We start from the raw sequence: 11,133 nt of genomic DNA, 5'->3' as shown, positions 1-11,133 counted from the left end.
TCATTTGCCTCCAATTTCTATTTCATCAACCGTTTTAATGGAGATTTAATTTAAGGTTTTAATTACTTGACACAACTGAAATATGTATGTTCATAATTTCATCTTGATTTTATATTCAAATTCAATACTTTATTTTAATTTTATATTCAAATTCAATCCTGAAAACTGCTCTCAGGAAATTATAAAAGAAAATGCTAATATTTGTGGTAAACTTCTCAAACTAGGCATCAATATAATGTTTATTAGTTTCAACTATTGATTCTAGTTTATTTATAATATGTATGTAAAGAAGTCAGGTTATAGTAGAAGATCATCACAAAGTGTTTTTCCATTTTGGATTTAGAATTGAGATGAAAAACAGTTAAGTTTTGTTTAGAACTCTCCCATAAATCATGTTTTTTTTTTTTCTTAATAACAAATTTGAAGTATTTTAAATCATATTTAAGTGTGTTTTGGGAAAATAAATAAAATGTATTTAATACTTATATTTATTATTAATTTTTTCTTCTTATCCTAACTTATATTTCATTTCTTCAACAAAATAAATTAATTTTAAAAAAATAAAATTACATGAAACTTTTTACTTTTTATAACCATAATAATAATGATTTCCATTTATTTTGAGATATTTAAATCTTTTAAATTTTTATTTTTAATTAAATAATAGTGAATTAATAATAACACTTATTATATTATAGATAATTATTGAATAAAAAGTTTCATCACTCATTTACATTATTTATTTAAACAAATTTAAATTAATTAAGAAAATTACTATATTGTTTTAAAAATATTAAGATTTTGATATAAAATTTACCAAAATGATGAAAAATTTTCTATTGAGATTTTAATTCTTTTGATTTTTTTAAAATATTTTTAGAACAAAAGGTATTTTTATTTTATATATTTTTCGTTTGATTGAATAATTTGATATATTATATATTTTTCTTTGATATAAAATTATTTAATTTAATTTAAAATTTATTTTATAATATAAAATTATTTAATTTAATCTAATTCTATTTTTTATCTTTACAAACAAAAAATAATAATAATTTTTACAAAGTATATACTGGTTTTTAAAAACAAATTAAAAATATAATTTTTAACAACATAATATAAGTCAATGATTTTTTTATAAGATTTTTTAAATTTAATATAAATTTTTTATTTTATTTCTTTAAAAGAAAGTGTATAGAAAATCATTAATTTTTTAATTTACTTTTCACTTTTTTCATTCAAAAAATATCTTAAAAGTTATAAATTTCATTCTCTTTAAAACCACATTATTAATATAATCAATGTTATAAAAATTACATATAATTTTAAAAAATCATGTATAATATTTTTTAGAAAAGCATTTTATCCATGATTCTCTTAAAAATAATTTCAAATATAAAAGTACTGTCAAACTCACATGAAGGTTTATTATATGTAATGACCCGAAGGGTAAGGAATGAGTTGAAAAGTATGGAATGGGTTGAAGAGTAATTTTATTTTGAAAAATAATATTTTTTTAGTTTAGACGAAGTAGGAGATTAGATTTGTGATTTCTAAGGTTATTTTATCCATTTTAATAAAATAACACTAATTGTCCCAAATGTTAACAGCATGAAAGAAGATAGGACTAACTCATGAAGCAATCAACCCAAAAAATCTCATGTTTGTTGTGTGCACTACTCTTTTCTCTCCTACTGATGCCTGATTTTTAGAGTGAAGTTATAACTGATATCATACCCAGAAAATGTGATTTTTAAATTTAAACAACCAACAACTTTTCTAGTTTACTAAGTCACTCTATTTTCTAGACCACTTGTGATAACAAATTAAAAGTGCGTTTGGTAGTGATTAGTGGTTTGATAGTGATTGTAGGAAGTGTTTTTAACGTCTATAACACTTGAAAATTTTCATTTTTAAGTATTAAAAATGTTAAAAACATTTCGTATGATTACTGTCAAACGCACTCTAAGAATCATAACGGGTCTTTAAATAGGAGTCAGGGGATTATTTTCCAGCAAATTAACATATCTTAATTACATTGTTTTCAAACCAGAGACTACCACTATCCAAAGCAAGATGTGGGTGCCAAGGCATTTAGTTTTCCTTGTTCTGTTCCTTCTTTTCTCTGTGTTACAAACACCCACTTCTGCCATAAGCAAGGTAAAGTTTAGCTTTCTTTTTTGCTTGTCACTGTGTTTTTGAACTAATTATTTTCACTGGCGTTGGTACTGCTATGGCATAGTCTTATGTAGTCTACTTGGGGTCCCATTCACATGGCCTTCAAGTTTCTGAGGCTGATTTCGACCGGGTGGCTGACTGTCATCACCAGTTTCTTGCATCATTCTTGGGAAGGTATGTGATTTTCTGTATTACATTTTCACAGTTCTCTTTCCTTGGGAAAAATCAATGTTTGTTGGAATTGTTTTTTGGCAGCCATGAGAAGGCCAGAGATGCCATCTTTTACTCGTACCGAAGGCACATCAATGGTTTTGCTGCCATCCTTGAAGAGGAACATGCTGCTGAAATTGCAAGTATGACATGTTGGTTTCACCTCTAGTCCTCTTTCTGATCGGTTTTAATGAAACTCTCATCATATTTTCATTTCAGGGGATCCCAGTGTGGTCTCAGTTTTCTTAAACCGAGAGAGAAAATTACACACAACCCACTCGTGGGATTTTATGCTTATGGAGCACAATGGTGTATCCAGACCCTGGTCGCTCTGGAGAAGGGCCAGATTTGGCATGGATACAATCATAGCAAATCTTGACACTGGTAATGCTTAATTTTATCTTTCTTTTACAATTTTACCCGTTTTCATGAAGATCCTGCATGGGTTCATACAGATGTTTGAGTGGGCTCTTATATATTGGGTGCTGTCAATTCTTTGCTGGCTCATTGCCAAAGCATCCAGTGATCCTTATCACTTCTACCATTTTTATTAAAATGTGGTAATGGTGTCGTAGGTGTTTGGCCTGAATCAAAGAGCTTCAGTGATCGATGGTATGGACCAGTTCCGGCAAGGTGGAAAGGAATCTGTGAGAATGACACCAGAGAAGGAGTCCCCTGCAACAGGTCAGTCTATTCTATCATTCAGCAGATTTTCTCCACCAAAAAGAAAGCAGGAGTCTGCTAAACCTTATTTGGTTTTTCTGATAATTATATGCAGGAAGCTCATAGGCGCAAGGTACTTCAATAAAGGCTATTCTGCCAATGTAGAGCCTCTCAACTCCTCCATGAACTCTGCGCGTGACTATGATGGCCATGGAACCCACACACTGTCTACAGCGGCCGGGAACTTTGTTCCTGGGGCTAGTGTTTATGGTGTGGGCGAAGGAACTGCCAAAGGTGGTTCACCTCATGCCCGGGTGGCCGCTTACAAGGTATGCTGGCCATCCTGCTACGATTCTGACATCATGGCAGCCTTTGATATGGCTATACATGATGGAGTTGATGTGATTTCGATGTCGCTTGGTGGGGATCCTAGTGACTACTTCGATGATGGCATTGCAATCGGAGCATTCCATGCAGTAAAGAACAACATTCTTGTAGTATCTTCAGCGGGTAATTCCGGGCCGAGTGAGGGAAGTGTCTCAAATACTGCACCCTGGATGTTTACTGTTGGAGCAAGCACCATGGATAGGAAGTTTCAAGCAAATGTTCAGCTCAAGAATGGGACCTTTTTTGAGGTTCAGTTTTCTGTCTAGTTCTTCTTCCTCCTCCCTCAGCTTTCTTCCTATTTGTTTTTTTGAATTGGTTGAGATCTTATACATCTCTTTTTAATACCAGGGAATGAGTTTGTCTCAACCACTACCGAAAAATAAATTCTATTCACTAATTAGTGGAGCAGAGGCTACAGCTGCAAATGCTACTTCTGCTGATTCGTAAGAACGAACTGCTGCAAAAGCTCTCTCGTACTTACACATAACCAAGGGTGTCTTTGTTGTAATCTGCCTCTTTTATGCAGTGTCCTCTGTTTGGAAGGAACACTGGATCCTGAGAAGGTGAAAGGTAAGATCTTGGTCTGTCTTAGAGGAGTAACTGATAGAGTTGAAAAGGGCCTGCAAGCAGCTCGAGTTGGCGCAGTTGGGATGATTCTTTGCAATGATGAGTACGATGGTAATTCTCTTGTTGCTGATCCTCACTTCCTTCCAGCAACACATATCAATTATACAGATGGTCTTGCAGTCTTGGCCTACATCAATTCTACCAAGTATATCTCTCTGGACACTGCCTATACCTCACCTGTGCCTCTACTTTTTATTAGTTTTCTTATCAGTTGCATTTTTTAACAGGAATCCACAGGCTCTTATCACACCCCCTAAGGGAAAAATCCACACAAAACCTGCTCCAGTCATGGCTGCTTTCTCCTCCAGGGGACCCAACACTGTCACTCCAGAGATCCTCAAGGTTTGAAATGAATTGTTGATTTGTGTTAAATGAACAAATGATATAAACTAGTACCAGAGAATCTATTTATTGGTTGACAAGACTCATTACTTCTTCCTTTGATGTTCAGCCTGATATTACAGCACCAGGAGTGGATATCATAGCTGCCTTCACAGAAGCACAAAGTCCAACAGAAGAGGACTTTGACGAGCGCAGACTTCCCTTTTACTCATTATCTGGTACATCTATGTCCTGCCCACATGTCGCTGGAGTTGCTGGTCTTCTCAAGACAATCCACCCCCATTGGAGTCCATCTGCTATTAAATCTGCAATCATGACAACAGGTTACAACCTCAGTCTGATAGTGTGGGGATGCAGGCTATGTTTAGTCTGAAAAATTGATGAATTGGTCTGAACATTTTCTCTAATTTTTGTGCTAAATCTTTTGTTTCTAATCATTCCTCTTTCTTCATCTACAGCTAGCACAAGCGATAACACTAAGAGTCCAATGAAAGATTCCTCCTCTGATAAGGCCACACCTCTCGCTTACGGTGCAGGACATATGCAACCAAACCAAGCAGCAGATCCTGGCTTGGTCTATGACTTAACTGTCAACGATTACCTGGACTTCCTCTGTGCCCTTGGCTATAACCAAACCATGCTTAAAGCCTTCTCTGACAATCCTTACAAATGTCCTGCTTCAGTCAGTCTCCTGGATTTCAACTATCCTTCAATAACAGTTCCCAACCTCTCAGGTTCAGTCACTCTGACTCGAAGGGTGAAGAATGTTGGTTTTCCAGGCATATATGCAGCTCACATCAGTCAACCAACCGGAGTTTCAGTTACTGTTGAGCCCAGTATATTGAAATTTTCAAGAATTGGTGAAGAGAAGAAATTTAAGGTGACTCTGAAAGCCAACACAAATGCTGAAGCTAAAGACTATGTATTTGGACAACTCATCTGGACAGATGACAAACATCATGTGAGGAGCCCAATTGTTGTTGCAGCTGCTGCCTAATAGAGAGACCATTTTTCTCAACGGTTTTTAACAATTGGATAATGCAAGTTTAGGGCAGGCTGATTAGATTAGAAAGAAAGGAATGTCTTCATTACATTTGTTAATAACAATACTATTTTTATCTCCAAAACAATTGTTAATAAAGTGATATGCAAGGAACCATCAAACACTGGAAATGCTAGAAACTCCTTTAAATTAAGAAGTAAATTAAAAGAAGGTTTGCTATCTTCTGTTTGATGTCAGAGTAATGCTGAATGGTAGGTTGTATATAGATAGATGGTGCAAATGCTTTGTACTTGTGTAGAAATTTACATTATGATACCATTGCCACTATCGGAAAGCAAAGGAAAGCCTTGTTTCTGGTTGCAGTGGCAGAGTGGTCCAAGCAGCAAAAAAACAAGACTAGGATGATGACAGAAGTAAAAAATGTGGCCAATAATGATGATAATTTCCATCCTCACAGCCAAATCAGTCCTCTCCTATCAACTGGGAATCAACTAAGTTCACAAAAGTCCTTGTGAGGCCTCCCCTTCGAATTTGAACCTTAAAACCAATAGACACACACACCTCTGACTTTACCATCACCATGGCGCTGATCCCCCCATCGCTCGGGTCTCTGCAACTCAATGCCCCTTTTTCTTCATTTCTATCTCCAAAGCACACTATCTTTACATCTCCACATGGGCATGGCTTTGGCTGCGTGTGTCTCCATAAGACTTGGAGGAGACCACCCTCCATGTTTCTTACCAACAAACCTGTTATTAAAGATGGGGTTCTGAGTATCAACGGCAAGGATACTCTCACTGGCGTGCCGGACAACGTGGTCGTCACCCCATTGTCGAATTCGTCTGCTTTTGTGGGAGCCATTTCCACTCTTCCCGATTCTCGACATGTGTTTAGGCTTGGACTTATTCAGTATGCATTTCCGTCTTCTGTCTCCAATTTTCTTACTTCTTTTGGTGTTTCTTCCTCTGGATTAAGGAACCTCATGTGTCTTTTTCTCCTGTCCAATCATATTAAATGGAAATCCATCTACAGTAACGGAAGCAATGTCCATGTTTGTGCTTGTTGCAGGGATATCAGATTGCTATGTCTGTTCAGATTTAAGCTTTGGTGGATGATACCTCGGATGGGAAATTCTGGACAGGACATTCCCATTGAAACTCAGATGCTACTTCTGGAAGCAAAGGAAGAACCTGATGGACCTGCCTCTTATATCCTTTTCTTGCCGGTGTTAGATGGTGAATTTAGAAGCAGCCTGCAGGGGAACCAATCAAATGAACTCGAATTGTGCGTTGAAAGTGGTAAGATTTCATTAGATTCAGCTTCAAATGTTTCACATCTTTTCGGTTATTTTATTGATTCTGATGAATACCCTGCAATCTGGTATGGACTATAGTCCTAGCCCCTGCATATCCAGTCTCTGTGTTAAAATTCTGAGATGAAACATCAAAGCCATTGAGGGGTGATATTCTATCACCTCAATAAACTAGAAAGGAATAAGCAGTTACCCATGAAATCTGGCTTCACTTCAGAATTATTGGAATGGAACCCTAATTAGCAGCTCTGTTTTCTCACCCATTTTTCTTTTGTTGTTTAAAGCTAATCTTCAGCTTAGTTAATTCATGTGGCCTTTCTCATGTTATTATGATAGGTGACCCAGCTATAGTCACGTCACGGTCTCTAAAAGCAGTTTTTGTGAATTGTGGGGACAATCCATTTGATCTGATGAACCAATCTATGAAGTAGGTCTGAGCAAAGTTTTGAGTTTCATCCAGTTTTGGTAACTTTAGAAAATTGTTCAAGGGGCATGAATTGCATTGCTGTTCCAGTATCGCATTGTACTGTGGGGTCTCTTGCAGCAGGCTTGGATTTCAGTTGCATATGCTGTCATGATTCCCAAGCCTGCTGCATGGGTTCCCAATCTACAGTTTATTTCACTAACCACCTATGGACTTCTGCCCCTATGCAGGACACTAGAGAAGCATCTTGGAACCTTTTCACATCGAGAGACCAAACAGGTCAGCTAGCCATTTTAACTTAGAGAGCCATTTTATTTGGCTGCAGATTTAATACCATGCTCTCATGCAGATGCCTGGAATGTTAGATTGGTTTGGTTGGTGCACATGGGATGCTTTCTACCATGGGGTTAATCCTCAAGGAATTAGAGATGGCCTGAAAAGGTAAATGTAGTCTCTTTTATCTTTTGAAAGTCTTTCTCAACACAGTTTCTAATAGCTCTCCCTCTATCTCACACACAGCCTATCTGAGGGTGGGACTCCAGCAAAGTTCTTGATAATAGATGATGGATGGCAAGATACTACTAACGAGTTTCAGAAAGAAGGAGAGCCATTTATTGAAGGGTCACAGTAGGTTTTGTCCATTCATTTTCTTGTTTGTTCAGAAAGCACATCTCTCTCTTCTGATTTCTCCTGATTACAGGTTTGGAGCCAGATTAGTCAGCATCAAAGAAAATAATAAGTTTCGGGAAACTGTGAATGAAGATCTAAATGAGGCACCTAGTGGTCTTAAAGACTTTGTTTCAGATATTAAGAGCACTTTTGGCCTTAAGTATGATCTATGATCCCCTGTTGCATTTTTTTCCATTTGACATTAGATAAGGAAATGCTGAATAATTCTTCCATAACTCTCCTACATATTTACCATGTATACAATCACCGGCATCATATGCATCTTCGATGCCAAATTTCAGATGTTTCATCTTCCTTTTCTTCCTTCAAATTCTCAGGTATGTTTATGTATGGCATGCGCTGTTGGGGTACTGGGGAGGATTTCATCCAGATGCTCCAGAGGGTAGAAAGTATAATCCAAAATTAAAATTCCCAATACAGTCACCAGGGAATCTGGCAAATATGAGGGACATATCAATGGATTGCATGGAGAAGTATGGTATTGGAGCAATTGATCCAGCTAAAGCATCTGAATTCTATGATGATCTACACAGTTACCTTGTGTCACAGGATGTGGATGGGGTTAAGGTTGATGTTCAGAACATACTGGAAACTTTGGCAACAGGTTTAGGAGGCAGAGTCTCACTTACCAGAAAATTCCAACAAGCTCTTGAGAAGTCAATTGCCGCCAACTTCCAAGACAATAGCATAATCTGCTGCATGGGTCTTAGCACAGATACCCTTTACAAGTAAGGAACTTTTCACCCCCACTCCTTGCCAATTCTTCTTTCAAAATCAGATGTCCTTGGGCATGAAACACCTTAATTTTCAGGCATCTTCCAGTAGGATCAAATGAACTATACAGTTATCTTAGCAAGCTACTCTTTAGGGATCAGCTCACTTAACATGTCATGCCTTCTAGTTGAAAAGATTACTGTATTCCTCCAATGTTTCTCCGGCCAAACCATAACTCTGCTTTTCATTATATTATAGTGCAAGAAGAAGTGCAATTACGCGGGCATCTGATGATTACTATCCGAAAATCCCAACTACTCAGTCACTGCACATAGCTGCTGTGGCTTTTAACAGCATATTTCTGGGAGAAGTTGTAGTCCCAGACTGGGACATGTTCTATGTATGAAATGACCTTCTTGAGTATTATTTCCTGCTTCATGTTTCTAGTCTAGGCATTTTGTATTAACCTTTTCGAATGCCTTTCAGAGCCTTCACAGTGCAGCTGAATTTCATGCAGTTGCTCGAGCTGTTGGGGGTTGTGGGGTCTATGTTAGGTAAGTTAGTTTTATCCATAGAAGCATAAAAGCTTCTGCTTTGTGTGTCACCTCATAATACTGTCTTTATAATATGCAATTGTTGATCACAGTGACAAACCGGGGCAGCATGACTTCGAGATACTTAGGAGACTTGTACTCCCTGATGGATCAGTGCTGAGAGCCAAATACCCTGGAAGACCATCACGAGATTGTTTATTCAATGACCCAGTAATGGATGGAGAGAGGTATTTCCTCCACTCTTATATCTGTATATGGTTTGATTTTCCCGTTTTTGTTTCTTTCTTTTCCTTTGCTCATCACCTTTCTGTGTTTCCTTTTAACTGCAGTCTTCTGAAGATTTGGAACTTGAACAAAGTCACAGGAGTTATAGGAGTCTTCAATTGCCAAGGAGCAGGAAGCTGGCCTTGTCTGGACAATCCTGTTCAGAAAGATGTCAGTCCCAAGCTCTCTGGGCAGGTCTCTCCTGCAGATATTGAATACTTCGAAGAAGTTGCTCCAACCCCATGGACAGGAGATTGTGCAGTTTTTTCCTTTAAAGCAGGTAAAATTCATCTCCTTCACCATATCACTGAATACAGTTATATTGTAGACGCTTTTTATATTGAGCCCCACCCAAAGCGGCAATATCTATACAATTAGAAACAAATTATTACAAATTTTATCAGAGTCGATCTTGAACCTATAAGAGTTCATTTGACCACATAATCTCATTAGATACAATAAGGACGTTGTGTCAGTGATTTTGATATCCCACTTGAATAGGGAAAGGAGTTCCTAGACCTATATATACATATATGTTTGAGCTCCCCGTAATCTCATAAATTGTGAAAACCCTTTAGCTCAAAGCAAATCAAAACAGATATATCTACACTGTTGGGAGTGTATGGTTATAATATTAGTCCTGAACGTCATTTTTGTACAATTTCAGGGTATTTGTCCCGATTGCCAAAGAGAGGATCATTTGATGTCAAACTAAAGATCTTGGAGTGTGATGTATTCACTGTATCTCCCATTAAGGTTGGTGATCAATCCTTCAGCTTTGTTACCTCCTGGAGATGATCTAAACCCTTTTTTTTTGTCATTATTTCTGCAGGTTTACCATGGAAAGGTCCATTTTGCAGCAATTGGGTTAATAGATATGTACAATTCAGGTGGAGCAGTTGAGACAGTTGAAGCTTTGAATGCTTCTGATAATGGTGGAATAAGCATCAAGGGAAGAGGGGCAGGTCGGTTTGGGGCATACTCCAATGAAAAGCCAAAGCTTTGCTCTGTGAACTCAAAGGAAGAGGCGTTCACATTTAGGGATGAAGATAATCTTTTGACCATAACAATCCCAAGTGGCACCAATTTTTGGGAAATTGTTGTTTCCTATTAAGGCCATATGACTAGAGAAAAAGCCTACCCTCTCATATCTAGCCAAGTATGGTATGATTTTTGTAAATAGTCATTTATCTAGTTATTAATCATATATGTAACAACCCACCTATTTTGGAGGAGAGAAGGAGATGGGTATTGAATATTGATGCAAGTGCAAGTGCTGTATGTTTATGATTGAAAAATGACTATACTCCCCCTCTTGCAATTTTGCTTAGGTTTTAAATTCACATATTTTAGTGATTTTTTTTTTTTAGTTTAAGATTTTTTATATTTACAAATTTGATGTAAGTTTTTAATTCTAGGAAAAAGTGTGCTTTATACTCACTTGAAAATAAAGTAAAAAAGGTGAATTTTTAAAATTAAATTTATTTTTATAAATTTAAAAATATTTAGAATTTCATCTACTCTTGCATGATTTTTTTACTTCATAAAATACTATTATTAAGTTGATGAGATCATTTTTAGAATGGAGGTGTTTGAAAAAAAAATTATACAAATATTTTTATTTTTTAAAATAAAAATATTAAAATACATTTTAATAATTAATATTTTAAAAAAATAATGAAAAAGCTCTTATTTTACATCTTTTCTCTCTTTCATTTTTCACTTCACTCTTCTTTAGTTATATTTCTCTAATTTAAAAAAAGAT

The 11,133-nt window shown here is 36.3% G+C and overlaps 2 protein-coding genes across 2 annotated transcripts; both read left to right on the top strand.

The window, feature by feature from the left end:
* Nucleotides 1-1,965: 1,965 nt before the first annotated feature.
* LOC117924162 (subtilisin-like protease SBT5.4) lies at nucleotides 1,966-5,570 on the top strand. Its single transcript, XM_034842743.1, has 11 exons — nucleotides 1,966-2,160; nucleotides 2,243-2,352; nucleotides 2,434-2,531; nucleotides 2,608-2,772; nucleotides 2,964-3,072; nucleotides 3,167-3,686; nucleotides 3,787-3,881; nucleotides 3,965-4,210; nucleotides 4,293-4,407; nucleotides 4,517-4,730; nucleotides 4,866-5,570. The coding sequence occupies exons 1-11, from the start codon at nucleotides 2,077-2,079 to the stop codon at nucleotides 5,402-5,404; spliced, it is 2,295 nt and encodes a 764-aa protein (XP_034698634.1). The 5' UTR covers nucleotides 1,966-2,076; the 3' UTR covers nucleotides 5,405-5,570.
* Nucleotides 5,571-5,956: 386 nt separating this feature from the next.
* On the top strand, nucleotides 5,957-10,691 carry LOC117922925 (probable galactinol--sucrose galactosyltransferase 2). The gene is made up of 14 exons (XM_034841156.1): nucleotides 5,957-6,319; nucleotides 6,479-6,708; nucleotides 7,059-7,149; nucleotides 7,377-7,425; nucleotides 7,496-7,587; nucleotides 7,666-7,773; nucleotides 7,847-7,975; nucleotides 8,154-8,564; nucleotides 8,809-8,950; nucleotides 9,037-9,104; nucleotides 9,197-9,331; nucleotides 9,434-9,648; nucleotides 10,036-10,124; nucleotides 10,201-10,691. The coding sequence occupies exons 1-14, from the start codon at nucleotides 5,991-5,993 to the stop codon at nucleotides 10,480-10,482; spliced, it is 2,370 nt and encodes a 789-aa protein (XP_034697047.1). The 5' UTR covers nucleotides 5,957-5,990; the 3' UTR covers nucleotides 10,483-10,691.
* Nucleotides 10,692-11,133: the final 442 nt, after the last annotated feature.

Source organism: Vitis riparia, chromosome 10, assembly GCF_004353265.1.
Source record: "Vitis riparia cultivar Riparia Gloire de Montpellier isolate 1030 chromosome 10, EGFV_Vit.rip_1.0, whole genome shotgun sequence".
Classification (NCBI taxonomy): Eukaryota; Viridiplantae; Streptophyta; class Magnoliopsida; order Vitales; family Vitaceae; genus Vitis; species Vitis riparia.
This window is presented reverse-complemented; position numbering and strand designations above follow the sequence as displayed.